This window comes from Mandrillus leucophaeus, unplaced genomic scaffold (genome assembly GCF_000951045.1).
Source record: "Mandrillus leucophaeus isolate KB7577 unplaced genomic scaffold, Mleu.le_1.0 Scaffold269, whole genome shotgun sequence".
Classification (NCBI taxonomy): domain Eukaryota; kingdom Metazoa; phylum Chordata; class Mammalia; order Primates; family Cercopithecidae; genus Mandrillus; species Mandrillus leucophaeus.
Window position 1 is genome coordinate 4,988,503 of NW_012102798.1, and position 18,777 is coordinate 5,007,279.

The window sequence follows — 18,777 nt, forward strand, 5'->3', positions numbered from 1 at the left end:
CTAAACATCTAGACTTCTTGCATTTGGGAGGCCTTATGTATATAGCTGTTTAGGAAAAACAGGAGAAAACATATGTTTCAAGGTATGGAGAAATATAAAACCTTATCTCAAGCTGGACAGCAATGTTAAGGCAACAAATGCAATTGCAATACAAGTTTGAGTATGGAAAAAGCATAGTCTGATGTAGATGGAATAGTCTTTGAATGTTATATTTGTGTGCCATCATGCTGAGCTACTTGGACCAGTTCAACACCAGTGGTAGTTAAGTAAGTGGTAGCTTCAGGACTTACGGCCAAAAATGCGTGGGGTGTCCTTAGCTGATAGAGATACCCACACATCCCCTAGTGTAGTGTTCTAAAAGTCTACTTTGAGGGCCTCCTGCACTGAGTCACACTTGGGGATAGGGCCTGGGAAACATGCATGTTCCAGAGCCTCCCACCTTCTTCTTACACAGCCATTTATTAGGCTGGGTGGGAGAAAACTGAGAGGGAGAGGGTAGGAATGTATTCTTTCACAATATAGCCAGATAGGAAAGAATCCTGAGAGAAGATGAGACTTGGGATAAATCTGCATGCTGCCCTCCTCTGGTCTGCCTCCCCTCCCAGCCCTCTTAGCAACTGTTAAAATGAATGACAGTGATAGGAAATATCACAAAGGGGTTACAATAAAGAGCAAAGACAGTACAATGGGGGGTGTCTCTGTGGTTTGTGAGCAATATCGATGGCTCACAAATATGAATATGGCTCCTAAGGACTTCTATAGCAGCAGCAAGTGGAATCATTTCTATCTCGCAACGTGTGAAACTGGGCCCAGTTTCCTCCATGGAGAACACCATAGTCAGTAATCTGAGAGAAATAAAGTGACCTTTGCCTTTTCAGAAACACAGTTACTCTCTCTCAAGAAAATATTTGATAGAATATTTTAATTTAGGAAGAGAAATAGGAATTGAGTGACATGGAAATTGACTTCTCCCGGAGTTTCATGACATTTCCTGCTGCTAGTGAAAGAAAGGGTCCTAGACAGCCTGCTATGGTTGGTGCCACAATATGAAGACATAGACGCTAGACAGCTCAAGTAGCTCAGAGAAAGTGCTGATGTCATATCCTGGTGAGATGCGATCTCAGAAGGGTGTATTTCCTGGTCCTTGTTTTGACTATAAAGTAGCTTGACAGGATGGAAACTTACCAATTAGTATTATTCAATGACCACCTGTTGACCCAGGCCTTGTTTAGGATTTAAGGTTTCTGTACACTAATCCTTTCCTGACAACAACTTACAGGTCAAATCCCATTTTAATGAATGTAATTTTAACATAATAAAACTATTTAGTAAAATTATCTTGTAGAACAGATGTATCTACAAATCCCTGTTCACGAAGCACTCAATCTATTAAATTAAGATGCTTTTGTTTGAATTCAGTATTTATGCTTTCTACTTTAATCATGTTCAATGGCAAAATCTTGCTAGGCAAAAAATAGAGAAGTCTGTGATTATTCCCTCTTGAGTTTCCTATTTCTTCTTCTATAAAATGATGGGGACAGGTTGGTCTACTTGGTCTTAAAGGGTCTTTTCAGTCATAAAACTTTGGACCCTTTGAAATATGGTCAGTGTGGGTCAATGAAAGAAAAATAAAGCGGAGAGATTCAGGGTTGAGGGTAAGGTACTGGGCATAGTTAATGATAGTAGGCATGAACAACAGGTATGGCAGTATCTACCTGCCCAGCAAATATCACTTCCAATTGTTCCTCCATCCTAACAATCAATATATGCTCATATCTCATATCTCAAGGAACGCACAAAAAATACCCAAGTGTACAAGCTCTCCTCCTGAAGAGGCTGTTAGTTTACAAACATTCATCTAAACAACATTCATTGTGTGCATAATATGTACAAGGATATGGAAATAAATAAGACACAGTTCCTGACCTCAAGGAGCTCACAGTTTGGTAGTAGAAGCTGATATAGGTAAATAAGAGCAACAAATCTTGTAAGTGCCAGGGTAGAAATCATCTCGGGGGGGGCTCTAATCCAGTGTCACAAGTCAGTTTCCCTGGAAAGCAGCCTGTTAGATGGAGCTTTGAGTGCAGGAAGCTTATTTAATGAGTATTTTCAAGGAGAACACCTGTGAGGAAGAGAAGACAGTAGGATTGGGCAGAGAGAATTGAACTGCAGTGCAGCCACAACAAAGGCCTCAGCCGGTCTTAGGGGGCGCTCTAGAACTGGTATGACCCTTCAGAGTTGTCCAGAATTGAGATGAGTCTGGGCTCTTCTACCTCCATGTGGAATAGTCATTAGGTTCGGTTGCACCCACAGAAAGGGGCACAGTGTGTAATAATAATTGTTTAACAGTCAGATCTTCAGAGTGAAAAAAGTTCTGATTTGTAATGTTTGCTGATTTCCATAGTGTAGTCACTCCCACAATGGTCAATTTCAAGCTAATAACATGATGTTAACTAGCTCACAAAATCTCTGGAAGTTGAACCAGCAAAAGTGAGCCCCAACACACTATGGAGATCATGTAACCTTGAGAGAGGTGCTTTTCCTTAGCTGAGGCCAACTCTCAGAGAAAAATCACCTATCAGCTGCTAACACACCCAGCAGCTAGTGGAATGAGTGCTTCAGTGCTGAAGTGTGTATCTTGATGGCACATCGTAATAGCACCTACTACATGTAATGTATGGTAAAGTATTTGCTGTATTGCAGTCAGCATCAAACACTAGTTCTATTTAACATTTTCCATGCAGTAAAGTCATTTAAATATCCCTTTAAGTAAATTAAATCAAATTGTATCACTGTTGAGTAACCTTGAACAAATCACTCAATCTCTGATTTGCAGAAGAAAGATGCTAATACTGATCTACTTGCTGAGGATACTGTTGGACAAACTGGCCAACTGAAGCCTCTGACTAAACTCCCTGTGACTACGCTAATTTGACCAAACTAATTTATTTTTAATGGTTCAGCCAAATGGAGAGAGTGAGAAGTCTTCAGTTCTACTTTCTCTTTCTAAATCCAACTCTTGCATTGTCAAACATCTCTGGCACTCCATTTTCCCATTATACAATGTGTGATTATAAACAAGTAAGGCTGAATTCCTTGTGTGGCTCATGCACTAGCTCCAAAGATATCCTTTGAGAATTCTAAGGAAGGTCTGAGCATCAGAATACATGAAGAACCTCTTAGTGTAATTATTTTGAAGGAGTTAATGGTCATTTGAAAACTCATGTCATGCTGTGGTATGTGCATATGTGTGTGGTATGTTTAAATCAACTTCATAACTTATTAGTTACATTTTACAAAATAAAAGGTACCAGCTCTAGCTCAAAGGGAAACTTTCTAGGGGTGTTTAACAAGTGTAAAAAGGTGTTTGAAAATAGATGAAACAGTATGTAAATGCCAAAGACAAGTCATTGAATGTAGTTAAGCACCCTTAGTTCTTGAGATTAAAGTTTCCGTGTAAACATGTATAATTAATATTTACCAGTAGCAATAGAGTCTTTGCCTTTCTTCAAGGAGCTCAGAATACTTGCCAGGCACTATCTAATTAAACTACTCAGTGTACCTGTAAAATGCATTGGAATCTGCGTTTTAAAGATGTGGGCACTGAAGCACAAGTGGGCTTAAACTAAACTTATTTAGCATGCCAAGGGCAAAATTGGATATAAGACTTTCAGTCTCATGATCTAGCTGTCATTTTTCAACCGTGGCCCCCTTGAATCCACTCTATTCTAGCATAACCTTGCCAAACAACATAGTTTCATAAGTCTAGGAAGAATTAAATTGAGTGCATAGTAATTCCAATTACAGGGAAGTTAGGTTTTAAAAAGTTGAACAGCTCATCCATAATATTATAGAGAGTACATCCTTAATCTGAGAATCTGAAATCCGAAATGCTCCAAAATTGAAAACTTTTGAGCACCAACATGATACTTAAAGGAAATACTCATTAAAGTATTTCAGATTTCAGATTTTTGGATTAGGGATGCTCAGCAGGTAAGTATAATGCAAATATTATACTTAATATCCTAAATCCAAAAAATATCTGAAGTCTGAAGCACTTCTGGTCCTCGATAGTTTGTATAAGGAGTACTCAACCTGTGGTAACATTTATAGGTGAGGGAGTTAGTGCTTTTCATTGTCTATAATAACCTTGGTAAGGATGAGAACACTTGGTCAAAATGTATTAGAGTGCATGTTTGTAGGAGATGGACAATAAAAAGCAATAGTGGCTGTGGTAACATCTCCCATCCTCTCTTACTATTCTCTCTTCTAATTCTTATGTATATAGTAGCTACTATTTATTGGGTGCTATGTACTAAGTAAATGACTTGTCTCCTTTCTTCAATCATCACTACCACCCCGTAAGTACATATTGTTATCTCCATTTTATGGGCGAGACAGAGAGAGGTTAAGTAATTTAAAAAAGGGTACACAGTTAAAACTGGTGGTGTTGCAATGTAAAGGTGATTTTTCCAACCTTAAAGCCTCTTTTTATATTACTCCCCATTTATTATACTAGTTCTTGTTCCTGTCTAAGTATTAGGCTCTGCAGCCTGTAGGCATCTCTCTTGTCACTGTCCCCAATCCAGAGTCCATGAACATACCTCAGCCTCAGCTCAGGACAACATCTTGCTTATCTTGGAGGCATAAGAAACCACTTACAAATTGGTTAGAACACATTTATTTTTCCTCTCTGTAGTTTTTGGTACTGTGCTTTACTAGCAGATTGCTTCCATAACCTCCTTGCTTTGTTGGTTTCAGTAATCATCATGTGTATGCATTCAGCTTTGATTGGGGGAGAGACTCAGACGCATCTCTTGGAATGGGCTCATGATCTGAAAATGACTGATGGAACCTACGTCTTTGTTCCCTATGATGCCCTGCTCTACAGTTTACCTTATAAGCACACCCCCTACCAGGTCCTAAGGAACAACCCAAAGCTCCGGGAAGCCTATGATGCAGTGTTGACCATTACAGTGGAGTCCCAAGAAAAGACCTTCTATCAAGCCTTTACAGAGGCAGCAGCAAGAGGTGAAATTCCTGAGAAGCTGGAGTTCGATCAAGTAAGTAAACATTCATAAGTTATCATGAGCTGAGAACCTAAAACATCAGCATGGTAAATTATTTTCATACCAACAGTCTCAATTCCATAGGAGATCCAATCAATGGCAGGCAACCACAGACAAATTAAAAATATCTTTAGTTTGCTGAAAACATTTGTGAAACAAAGGCATATTATTTGAGATTTTTTTCTTTTATCTTTAAGCAGCCCATGATGACATTATATAGTCAGGAAAAATAAATATATTTAAGAACAGAGCAACAAAACTTTAATATATACTAGTGCTGTTCAAGGGAGCCTAATAAAAAGAACTCCCGTTTGTGGTGTAAGTTCTGAATTAATTTAACAATAAGGCAAAAGAGCTAGTATATAATAAACTATTACCTTTATTTTTGATAACTCTGGTATTGGAGGATATGGCTTCTACCTGTAGGCATTTGAGCTTCCCAATACTGAACCCAAGGATTAAACAAACTTCTCCATCTGGTCAATGGCATTGCTGGACCACTGCAGTCCTGCCCCATGAGGGCAGGCCTTTTGTAAAATGTGTAGTCTGGAGAGGAACAGCAGAGCATTTGCTTCTTGTAGGTAGTCTGCTCCCAAGAGAAAGAAGACAGGAGGGGCTGAGCTACACATACTTAGTTCTCCTTCCAAACTAACCAGTCAGATTAATTCGTTTCTCCTTTGTGGGGAGGAACGAGTAAGTGGATGAAGACAGGCCACTTGGAATGGGGAAGAAGTCCTCCCTTCTGATATACAAGAAATAGTATTTATATATGTGTAGATAAATGTATGTATAGGCATATTTCAGATTGCAATCATAGCCACTGAAGGCTTAGAGAAAAAAAAAGGAGTGAGGAGGGGAAGAAAATAGAAAAAACAACGGAGAGCAAAGACAAAAACAAAGAGGACGAATACAAAGAAGATGAGGAATACAAGAGGAAGATGGGGAGACAAAAGAAGCCATTTAGATGGGAAAAAGTACAGAGGGACATTTCTGTACACTGGAGGCCAGATGTAGAAAGTAGGCATTTTCAAAAGTACTTAGAACAACATACATGTAAGTTTAACAGTGCTGCCATTTGCTAGAATACTGTATTAGTCATATTGCTTCCAGCTGTAAGTAATAGCTCAATACAAAATGGTTTAAGTAATAATTCTTTTTCAAAATTTGAAGATAGGAGGGCCCCAGGGTTGGTTAATTCAGCAGTCAATGATGTCATCAATGAAACATGTTCTTTTCATCTTTCCACTTTACAAGCCGTAGCATGCTAAACTTGCCCTCATGAGCTTGTTCCTCTTATGGTCGCAAGGTGGCTGCCACAGTTCCAGATATCACATACAGGTGGAAATGTCCAGAGGTGAAAGTGGAGGCTGTCTTTCCCTTGTGTCTCTTTTTAAGAGTGAGGAAATCTTTCCCAGAATCTCCCAAGCAGACTTTTTCCCATACCTTCTTTGTCACAATTGTGTCCTATGCCCATGCCTAAACCAATAATCTGGAAGGAGGAATGTGACAACTGTGATTGAAAAGTGTGAACAAAATATATAGCTGCTGGAAAAATGTGAACAAAATTGAGATTCTGTTAGCAAGAAAGAGGCTGTTAGGTAGGCAGCTGATTGTGTCTGATATTCATATTCTTTTTTATCTGTCCTTTATTTCATCATCCTGTGGGCTGCTTCTCTGTCTGAATAGTGATTCAAATGAAATTTAGGTTTATGTATCTCTTTCTGCTTGGAGGATTTATATCAAATATTTTTCTGATTCTTGTTCTAATAAACAAATTAATAACAGAGATATTAACAGTGCTGGATTTGGACTTTATTGTTACTGATAAGTTTATAATAAGTATTACTCTCTTTTAGGAGACACACACATGCGCACACACACATAGCTGAAAACAACTGGTCAGTTTAGTAAAGAATTGCAAAACTCCTCAAATTGCTAAGAATGGTTGGTCAAACCTGTTGTTTGATGTATTTATAGGCAAGCAACTAGATGGTGAATTTTTGCACTTTTTAGCCAATGGTATAGCATCACATAGATAAAATTAAAGTCATCTTTCTATTTTAATCAAAGAATCAAAGGAAGGAGAGGGTGTATGTGTGTGTGTGTGCGCACATGTATGTGTATGTGTATTGTTCGTATATATATGAACAGGTATTTTGATATAAAAACTCAGACCTTCTCCTCTTGATATTTGCGTCAATCCTTTTGAGCTTGTGGAAAACATAAGGTAATTAAGGCAAAAAAAAGATGCCATTAGCTTGGTTGCTAGGCAGCCTGCACTCTGCTTTACACAAGGAAATAGAATAGCTACAACAAAGAATCCAGAGCTTATGAAAAAGCCTGTTTGGATGCATTTGTACCCCTCAGTTTGCAGGTGCCCAGTCTGGACCTTCATAACTGAAGAATGATAAAAGGGTGAGATAATTATCTTCATGTCTCTAATAAACAAAACCCCCACTTTCCCTAAATTATCTTGCTCAAAGGTGCTTTAGAAGGCAGCCAGTATAGCAGAAACTGCAAATGTTAAGGTTTTAGACAAACTTGGGTTTACATTCTAGCTCTCACTTTTACTAGCTGGGTGCCCTTGGGCAAGTTACTTAGACATTTGTGCCTCAGTTTCTCCATGTGTAAAATGGATTTGTGAGCTATATTTTCTAGGACTACTGTGAAAATTAAACAAAGTAACATGTAAAAAGTGACTATCAGAGTGCCTGGCTCACAGCTACCTTTTTTTCCACTTTTTCTCCTTTGAGGCTAGGATGACCTTATTGATTGGTGGTGACCTAGCATCTAAGTTACAATCTGACTTTAGCTTCCTACTCTCTTGAAGTTTTCTGATTACTGGCAGAGAGTCTCTCAGTATTTCCAGCTTTCAAAATTATAAATGGCATATTCTCAGATCAAATTATGTAGTTTGATATTTGCCTATCCCTGGGCTTCTGTTTTTTGTTCCCTATTTGGTCAACAGGTCAACAACTATTTATGGAGCACCTGTGATGTGCTAGGCACTACGCTGAACCCTAGGTAGAACACTAAACAAGACAGACGGGTTTCTAGCAATGGTATATTAGAACCAGTCCAGAAAAGCTGATTTTGTGCATCTTTTCCCAGCTCTGCATTCAGTGACATCAATTGGTAGCTTGAAATCAGGCATGATAGTAGTAGTTACACCACAGAAACGGGCAAATGCTACAAATAAGAGTTTTTTTCCCTCTCCATATGGCTGTTGTCAAACACTTATTAGCACATCACTCATTGCCACCCTTATAGACCTTAAATTTTAGTGAGAGAGACAGATAATAAATGGTTAAGCAAATGCATTAACAGGATCACTGTATTTCTCCCTTGCCCAATAACTTTCAATGAAATGGAGATTTCTATATACAAGGAGCATTGCCTACAGCAGTTGTCTGCAACATCTCTTAATTTATACCCTTGCTTCTTTAACAAGTAAAAAATGAAATGAAGAAAAAGCTATCAAAGTGATACATACACATAGTTTTAAAAGTCAAGAAATGCTAAAAGGTTTATATAAATAACAAAGCAGTCTATAAGGCCTTCTTTCTTCCCTTCATCAGAAGCAACCACTTTCATATTTTTTTAGCTCTTTATTCTGGTATTTACTTCTATGTTTCTAAATGCTATGCTGCTACTGGTGACTCTTGATTAATCAATTTTGAGCGTTATTTGTTGCATTACTATTATAGTCGAGGAGTACTCTTAGTTTTTTTGTAGTTCCTTACGCTCCTTTAAACCTTAAATATGGTTATGTCATGATTTATAGTTAAATCCACATTTAGTATTTTTAACATAGTACCTAGGTAAATATCATTTATTGCTGATCCACATGATATACTATGGTTATAATTCTTGTCACATGTAACTTTTCATTTTTACCAGGGTTAATAATTGCTTTATTTTTTAATTTGCTTACCTTAATTTGAATGTCTAAGTCTTTCCATACTTTCTGATAAGGCTTTAAAATCCTCTCAAAACAATTTTATACATAGTAAAGCCTATTAAATCTCTTATCAATTTCATTTGTTTTTGCTGGGGCTCTCTGTCTTCCTATTCCAATCTAAACATGTTGCTCCCTAAGGCTGCTGCACAACTATTAATATTATGCTAGTTTTCTATTTTCATAATTTTTAAATGTCTCTTTCTCTTCTCTGCAGGATCTACTGTTTTATGAATCTCATGTCCTATTTTCTTGGTTTAATCTGTCATTTTTGTGGAGCACACCCTGTAGTAGCTTTTTACAGGAGGTAAATTTTTGAGATTTTGCATGTCCGAAAAGTCATTATTTCATCTTCACTATTGATTGATAGTTTGAATGAGTATATAAATCTAGGATAGAAATCATTTTCCGTCAGTACTTTGAAGACACGTCACATTGTCTTCCAATTTCCACTGTTGGTATTGAGAACACTGATGTTATTCTTATTCCTAATCTTTTGATACAACCTATTTTCATTCCTCTTTATCCCCTCAGAAACTTTTAAAATGTTCTCCTTATTTCTGATGCTATGAAATTTCATGATGACGTATGAGTCTTTGACACATAATATGCTGTATTGGTGGAGGCTTTCAATCTAGAAGCTGATCCCTTATGAGAAACTTTCTTCTCTTGTTTATTTGTTAATTTCTTGAAGAACATTGTCTTTCTTCTCTCTGGAAATACTATGAGATATGTAAGATATAAGATGTCCTTGGTTGATCTTTTAATTGTCTTATTATTTATCTTATATGGTCCATATTTTTGTTTTTAGTTTTCCTTCCTGGGAGAGTTTCTCATCTTTGTGTTCCAACACTTTTACTAATTCTTAAGAATGATTTAATTATGTTTTTAATTTCCAAGAGTTCATTCTTGTTGTTTGATTATTTTAATAGCATTCTGCTTTTGTTTTATCAATACAGTATTTTTCCTATTTCACTGAGGTACTCATTATAGTTCTTTTGACATTTTCTTTTGCTCTCTATTTTATCTGTTTTTTCCTCAGTTCCTATTTTTTCATGTTTTTATTTCATGTTGAAAGTTTTCCTTAGATGTCTGCAGATTTGAAGGTTTATGTGCATGATGGATATATTGACAAGTGGGCTTCAGTACAGGGCAATTGGCTAACCAGTTGCTTTTTGTTTGCTTCTTTTGGTCAATATCTGTATGCCTTGGCTTTTGAGGTAGTCTTTTTCTTCAGAGAAGAGTCTTCTAATCTTCTCGGGAGTCATAATCATAGCTGTCAGTATTCCAGAAGCAATGTTGGGAGGAGACTGGGATTCTCACCATTAAGAATGAAAACTGTGGCCGGGCGCAGTGGCTCAAGCCTGTAATCCCAGCACTTTGGGAGGCCGAAACGGGCAGATCACGAGGTCAGGAGATCGAGACCATCCTGGCTAACACGGTGAAACCCCGTCTCTACTAAAAAATACAAAAAAAACAAAAACAAAAACAAAAAACAAACAAAAAAAAACTAGCCGGGCGAGGTGGTGGGCCCTGTAGTTCCAGCTACTCGGGAGGCTGAGGCAGGAGAATTGCGTAAACCCAGGAGGCGGAGCTTGCAGTGAGCTGAGATCTGGCCACTGCACCCCAGCCTGGGCAACAGAGCCAGACTCTGTCTCAAAAAAAAAAAAAAAAAAAAAAAAAATGAAAACTTTAACTCCGTCACTGTTTTTTTGTGCTCCTCCTCATTTCCAACTTCTTTTTTGTCTAGTGCCCCAGCTCTGGAGCTACTCTGAATCAATTTAATCTGTTTCCTGTAGACGTCTGCACCTCCCAGTAGAGGCGGGTATGGGGGATGTCTACATGTTTATTACACAGACATTCAAAGAGCTCTCCCTCTTTTAGTGTTTGGCCTCACCTTCACTTCTACAGTACTTGGTGGTTGTAATTACTAAGTCTTTCCAGGATTCTTACGGGGCAGATCTGCTTGTTGCTTATCAATAATTCCCCTCTGCAGGCACTTAGGTTTGACTGTTCTCCACTTTGCTAAATCAGTTGCCATGTTTGTAGCAAATTTTTATTTTCAGATTCTGTGGTACAGGGTTACAGATGTTTCCTGATACCATTAGATATGGAGATTTAGTGTTTCTGTTGCTTGTTCTCTTTGTTTGAGAGTGATGTTTGAGAGGAGAAAGAGAGTGAAGTAAAAAAAAAATCTTGATTTCATTATGTTTAATCAGGAAGAATATGGAAAGTCATAAAGGAAAAAATAAGTCACAAAAGGGTGCATGTGATATTATTTTACTGTTGAGTTCACCAAAGCCTATTAATTAAGTTAGTAAGTATTTATTAAGCTCAGACTTAATATGAAGGTTAAGATCATGGGTTTTGAAGGCAGACTGCCTCAAGTTTATTTAAGCTCTCTATGTCTTCTTTTCCTCATTTTAAAAATTGAAAATAACAATAGTACCTACCTAACAGGGTTCTTGTGAGGATTAAATGAATGAACACACTACATAGTTTGCCTGGCACCTGATAACCCCTCAATTAATGTTAGCCATTATTATTATTATTAAAGTTATTATTATTATTATTATTGTGGGTCAGGCACTCTGCAGGGGATATAATAGAGATCAAAATAGAAATGAGATCTTTCCCCCAATGAAGGAGAACAGTTTTTCCATTCAGGTGCTAAGGAAATTGGATCTAAAATTGGGACTCTAGTACTTCTTGGTCACCAGTTCAAAACTAGGACAAGGGACTTGAACACTATACTTCCAGGATGATGTTACCAGAGCCCTATGCTCCTCTTCTGAAATGCAAACAATAGCAGCTGTTGTATATTCAGTGTTTACTCTGTACCAGGTCATTTACATAAATGATCCAATGGAATCCTCAGATAACGCCTACAAATTAGATATATTAACGTCTACATTTTGTGGTTGAGGAAACTAAGGCTCAAGGTAACTTGCTCAAGGTCATACAGCTGGCAAGTGGCAGAGCTGGGATTCCAACCCAAGGCTGCTACCAGATCGTGATCATTTAACCACACATTAGGCTTGTGTTTTATTCCACTGTGCTAATAATATCTAATGCCAATGCTTTACTCAGGCAAAGTAACATTGCTAAGTGACTAATACTTTGATTTGAATAGATTTATTGAATTGTTTTCCTGTAATGTAGGTGGTACTAGGACCTTATGAGGACCTGTGAAAAGAGAACAATAAATCAGAATAGAGAGATTTGAGGGGTGGGCACACCAGTGATGAACTTCCTAATTTGGTCTCAGGATGATTGGGCAAGGATTATAACTTTGTACCTTTAAATTTTGGCACAAATTAGACTTCTGAATTAGGGTTTGATGCTTGCATTCTTCCTTTTCATTGTATTCCCAATGCTTGTTTTCAGTTAAATTCTATTGGCCACAAATATATATGGCTGGAACACACATTTTGGATATTTTTTCAAATGTACAGTTATTTGATTAAGCAAAGGAAATCCTTAGGATTTCTTAGCAAACTTGGGGACCTTATGCTCGTTATTGCTATTGTTTTCCATTACCCTAAATATGGGTGCCTGGCAGGGGGATGCTAGGCTGCAGCAGATGTGTTTAGGAATGGAACATTCCAGAATGGGGCACACCAAACAAGGTTGTCAGAAAAGGTTGCCTGCAGCTCACAGTGGCTAAGATTGTCTTTCTATCCCATTCTATACAAAATAAGGGTTTTGTGTTGATGTGCATCACATCAAACACATTGGTCTTTTATCCATCTCTTGGCTATGCCCAAGGGTTGAGATCATGCATTATTGGAGGTACTGCCTTTAATAACAAGAATTCAATTATCATTTGGTTTCTTGATCTGTGCATGTGCCTGACTTTTTGTTCATAATTGATGTGCCATTTTGTCCTTCAAGTGATGGCTTTTCAAGCTAGGCATGTTTTAACGTACACTTCTGAGGACAAAATTCTTGGGAAGCCGGTTTTGTGTCTTCTCAGACACAGTAAATCTGAACTGATGGTAGTCAACTTAACAACAGCACAAACCATTATACTGAACAAATTCAGATATTACTGTTCCTGATCCAAACCTTATTCTCTTGGATAAAAACTTTAAAAGCCTAGGGTAGAGCTATCTAAAGTAACAGAATAAAAACCAGTGATACGTTTTAATTATCATTCATAATTAATTCTTTCAGGTTCAGGTCTATAGAGTAGGCAAAAACAATAGGCTTAGTCATCAGTGGTCTCACCATTTTGGACTGCGATGTCAACAAGATCATCTCTCTGACAGAAGTTCCCGCTAATTCTGTCTTACTTTTTTGGAGCTTCAGTGAGAAGCTGGATAGAGGCCTGTAGAGAATGCTTCTTCTTCCCGTGTTCCACCTTTTACCTTTTCTCTTTCTCATTATTTGTGGCAAGTGCAACTAGAGACCTTTTGTGAATGATGCCAACAGAGTATGCCCTTGATGTATGGGAAGAGGCAATTCCCTTTGCTGAAGGGCACAATGGGTGAAACAGGAACTCAAACCAACTACAGCACAACTCCAAGGCCTCAAAGTGACAGTGGACCATTGTGACAGCCCCTCTTTTGCAAGTGAATGCTGTTACTATAGCTATGCTATAAGTCTCTCTACCATAGTGTTGTGGCTGTGATACATGTGTTGTCTAGGCTAGAGTATCCTGAAGAACAGGCTTCAGTTTCAGTCATCTTGGGGAGTTTCTGTCAGTCAGCTCCAATAGGTCAATCAGAGCACAAAAGCCAGCACAGCCTGGCCAGCTGAAAACCCAGTGTGTTGGAGAAACTCAGAGTTGGGAATGTTGTTTTTGAGTTTTAATCTTCACTTTTGGCTGTAGGTAGATGCAGTTTTCTTTCCCAGAAGGCTCTGTGCCTTTCAAAACAGAACACTAGCATTCTGTTTGCTTTCAGGAGCTTGCTGCCCTGTTTTTTTTTTTTTTTTTTTTCACTTATTTGTTTTACTAGTATTGATTTTATACTCCACTTTCCATCCTTCACTTATTGTCATAACCTACCAAAGCCCCCAGAAAACAGTCAGGGTTTTGCAGAAATTCCAAAGACAATCAAATAGAGCATCCAAGAATGTCAGGAGGGGGAATTAGTGGAAACCTCTTAAGGGAGCTCAGCGTGTGCTAGGCAACTAAGTGTGGATACCTTGGTGGCAGCACATGCCATCCATTCATGATCTATTTCTACAGAGTACATCTTGAGACAGAGTGATGAAGGAAGATCATTGGAATAAAACCCTCTGGAGACTGAGGTATTGATTTCTGCTCTGCTAGTAGTTAGCTCTGTTATGTGCGGCAAGGTTTTGGCCTGAACAACTAGAAGAATGGAGTAGTTATTAACATAGATTGACAAGACTAGTTGTAGATGGATCAGGAGGATTTGGGGTGAATATCATGAGTTCAACATTGGGTATGTTGATTTTTAACATCCAAGTGGAGATATAAAAGTAGGCAATTGAGTATATGAATCTGGAATTTAGGCTATAGGTCTGAATTGGAAGTATAAATCTGAGAGTTATGGCATAGATCTAGTACTTAAGGCCACGAGAACAAAAGAGATCACCAAGGAAGTTAGTGTGGACAGAGAAGAAGACCAAAGACTGAGTTTTGGGGCACTCCAACGTGAAGAGAGAGGTCAGCGAGATGAAGAAGAACCCTTAAACAGGCTATAAAAATGTCTACAAGCTAAATTTTGTCCCTGAACTATACCAAGTATTAGGAATTTTCACAGGAGTTCAGAGCCAGAAGGGACCACAGGGGACATATATTCCAATAAAGAATGCTAAACTGAGAAAGAGGAGACCTGATTTTACTCCTTATTTTATGCTCAGGTATGTGAACTTGACAGATCATGTAACTTCTCTGTGTCTCCCTTTCTTACCTATAATGTAAGATAGTTAGACAAGATGACTTCTAAAGTTTAGACATTCATGATTCTGTGTTCTCTTTTCACAGAGGAAGAAACGGAAGCACAGAGAAAGCTGATAAATGACTTTCTCAAACATTCTGGCATTAGGCACTGATCACAGGACAGGGTATCATCTTCTATACTGATGTCTTAAAATCCTGCATGCATATTAGAATATTTGAGGAGCTTTCAATAATGCTGATTACTGGGGTGTCAAACTAAAAGCATCTCTTTTTGTTGGTCTGGGTTGGGTTTGGCACTGCTATTTTTGACGCTCTTCAGGTAATTCTAACGTGCAGCTGGTGTTGAAAACCCCCACTCTACATTAACAGGACATGGCAGTGTCTTGCTATCTGCTACACCTCTCTGCATCTTGACTTTTATTTCTAATAAAAAATGATTCACTCAATTTTAAGCCCTTTTTTTTCACATGAAGGTTGTTACAGGAGCTTAGCTTTCTAGACCTTGTGAAACCAAAGTAGCAAGTATCAGCTTTCCCTGATGCTCAGAAAAATGGCATGACCATAGCTTTCTTGAACTCCATCCTAGAAATGAAGTGACATGGAAAACCATGAAGCCATGGCCGCGTGTGTGAGGGGCCATGTGGGGGGAGGTACAGAGAAGGGAGGAATTGTTTTCTCATCCTCTACCTTTTTGGAAAAAAGATACAAGATTTTATACAAAAACAAACTTACAAGGTTAATGGGCAGTGCATCTGGGCATAGTATACAAAAACACTGTTGCTTTTACCATATTTATTTAGCAGGCATAGTTATGCTATCCACCCTAGCAGTCCTACTGTTTTAAGTCGAAGCTTTGCCACTTTGCACACCAATAGGTTTTCTGACTAAAATTCATATTCTCTATACTCTGCAAACTTTGGTTCTAGATAGCTGGGTGCGTATGTGTCAGGGTGGATGTTTGTGTGTGCATACATGTGAGTGTGTATGTGTAGGTATGTGTTTAAAACTGAATTCTAATGTTCACTTTCTCTGGGGAGCATGTGTCCAGAAAAATAGCCGTTTTGAACTAAGACAGGATACAGACATGGACTGTGGAGACACATTATTTACAGTCTTTCCACACACACCTACCACTCCAGTAGTGCCAGCAAAATGATTTTACCATGCACAGTGCACCAGTAATTAACCTGGCATATTTCCTTTGAATTCCCCTTGTCTATTCTATAGTTGTTTTTCTTAAGTGCCCTTTATAATTCTAAATCATTTTCTTAGTTTAGAAGCATAAAAATATATTGTGTATGACTTGGTTTGCTCATAAAATTGTCATATTTGATATATTTAAAGATGTGACGGCCTGGGGGAGAAAAACAGGAAAATTCAGGGGAGAAACTGAGCAAGTCCTTAGAAACAATTTTTTTCCTCTGGGTCTTCATAGCTCTACTTCACTCAGACGTGCAGACCATAATAATGAACACAGGCTTAGAATATACTCTGAGATCGCTCTAGGGTGACCAGGGCTCAAGATAATTGTAATTTTTAAAAATAGGTTTCACCGTTGTTTGGAACCATCTACAATTCAATTTACTTTATCGCACAAGCCATGAATAATGCTATGAAAGAAAATGGACAGGCTGGTGCTGCCAGCCTGGTTCAGCATTCCAGAAACTTGCAGTTCTATGGATTCAACCAGTTGATAAGGACAGATTCAAATGGAAATGGAATTTCAGAATATGTAATCCTGGACACCAACTGGAAAGAATGGGAACTCCATAGCACCTACACTGTGGACATGGAAATGGAGCTGCTACGTTTCGGAGGGATCCCTATTCACTTCCCTGGTGGCAGGCCCCCTAGAGCAGATGCAAAATGCTGGTTTGCAGAAGGGAAGATCTGCCATGGAGGTAAGGAATGGAAAATCGCTAGTAGTCAATTTGGCTTAGCTTGGGTTACAAGGGAACCTCTTTAGGAGAAGGCGTATTTTAATATTGAAACATGCATAAAATCAGTCATTTGCATTCGAGTGACGTACACCTCTTGGCACTCTATCTAGTTAATTTAAAATAATAAGAACAATGAGAGGTACTTTGCAGCCCTGAATAATCATCCACAATTTAAAAGCCTCCCCGCCACTCTTTTTAAAAAGAATCCCACTCTTTCCCAAAGAGTTTACTCTAAAAAGAGGAAGACATTAGGCTTCTTCTTGCTCTTTTGTAGGCTATGACCTATGATTGTTTCTCCTGCTTTCAAGGTCCCCTATCCATCCCTTGATGTTTCCAAATCCTGCCAATCAGGTCCCACCACAGAAATACCATGTCTATACTCTCTCCTCTCTGAACTCCCATTGAAATAAAAGTTTGTGCCTCACAGCTTAGCACAAAATTGCTTTTCAATTGTTTTCTTGTGTACTGATTTTGTCTCCACCCCCACTCCCAAATATATTGCTCTTTGAGGATAGGGACCATAGCTAATAATTTTTATGGTGTCCAACTGCCCAACACAGTAGGTATCCAGTAAATACTTGCAGTTTGATTGACTGGTGGAACTCCTCTAGCTTGTGGAAGAGGGGAAACTTGGTCAAATCTCTGAGAGCCAGAGGGGATCATTGGAAGGACCCATATTATTATGCAACTGTATACCATACTCTTAAAACCAAATGCATCTATTTGAAAGGGGCTTTGATTTCTACTTTGCTTTAGCATGATATACCCAGCTACGTCTTCACTCACATCATATTTCCCTCAAAAATCTTACTAATCTATCCAAATATTTAGATTTTATGGAGGCTAATTTACATTCTGATGAAAACACTAATTATCAAAATCAGACTTACCCTCACCCTTGAAGGAGAAGTTCTGTGTTTTTCATCTATAACTTGCAAGGTCTATGGGCTCAGGTGAGTTAAACAGGCCTTTTATTTTATGAAGGCAAGGTAATACTTACCCTTCACAGGTGAGATAACATATTTATTCTCAAGAACTCTATTGCTGTCCAACTTAAATTAAGGTACTCAAAGTTTTCCATTCGTGGACTTTTTCCTCCAAAGAAACACTCTGGTAAGCCTTAATTCATGTGATTTGTTATTGTCAGAGTGGTGAGTGGTTTTGCTTCAGAACAGTGAAATTGCTTTCTGTGTCCATAAAGTCAACAAGACAGACTGTGCTGAGAAAAAATGGAATTAGGTTAGGTAGATGTGGCTTGATTTTAGAGTCACCAGAAAGCATGAGGAGTCACTCTGCGGTGCCCTTTATTTACTGCCTCTCTCTGATAATGCCATTCTTCCTCTTCCTCTCACTCTCTGCAGGCATCGATGCTGCCTTTGCCATGATGGTCTGTCTTACTTTGCTTATAGCCCTGCTGCTTATTAATGGATTTGCTTACTTTATAAGGTACATTTTTTGTTCTTTTTGTATATAAAAAAATACAAGCCCATAATAGCCTTGTTAATATTGATTTCCAGGAAGTCCTGTTTCATTACAATTGCCTCATTACATGACCCACTGATTTTCTTTTTTCCACAGTGGTTTACCATTCCTACAGGCCCCATTTAGAGTGAAGTGTTTTCATGATGCCAAGAATAACTTCCTCAGCTGTGTTGTCAGTGTTGTTGCCTGTGAATAGATCTGGCTCTCAACACAATGGTGAAATAAGAGAACTAGTACTTTAGGGCCTGTGTACTCCCTATCTTTGTTCTCCTTTCTCCTAGCAGAGTCTCCTGTAACCATCTCCTTGCCCAAATGATATGTGATGATAGGGAATGGAATTGAGATATTTTAATGAATTTCAAGAATTAGGCAGACTTTGCTAAAATCCAAGCTCTAGGAATAATGGTATGAACTCATAGGACTATAATGGGGATTAAGTAAACTAAAATAAGT

General features: G+C 38.3%; 1 protein-coding gene across 1 annotated transcript in view; it reads left to right on the plus strand.

The window, feature by feature from the left end:
• The window catches only part of GUCY2F (guanylate cyclase 2F, retinal), a 105,745-nt gene that overhangs the window by 12,315 nt on the left and 74,653 nt on the right, over window positions 1–18,777 (plus strand). Inside the window, exons 3-5 of the mRNA XM_011984530.1 lie at window positions 4,762–5,063; window positions 16,449–16,803; window positions 18,204–18,288. Of these exons, the coding sequence (XP_011839920.1) occupies window positions 4,762–5,063; window positions 16,449–16,803; window positions 18,204–18,288 (742 nt within the window). The remainder of the gene's footprint in view (window positions 1–4,761; window positions 5,064–16,448; window positions 16,804–18,203; window positions 18,289–18,777) is intronic.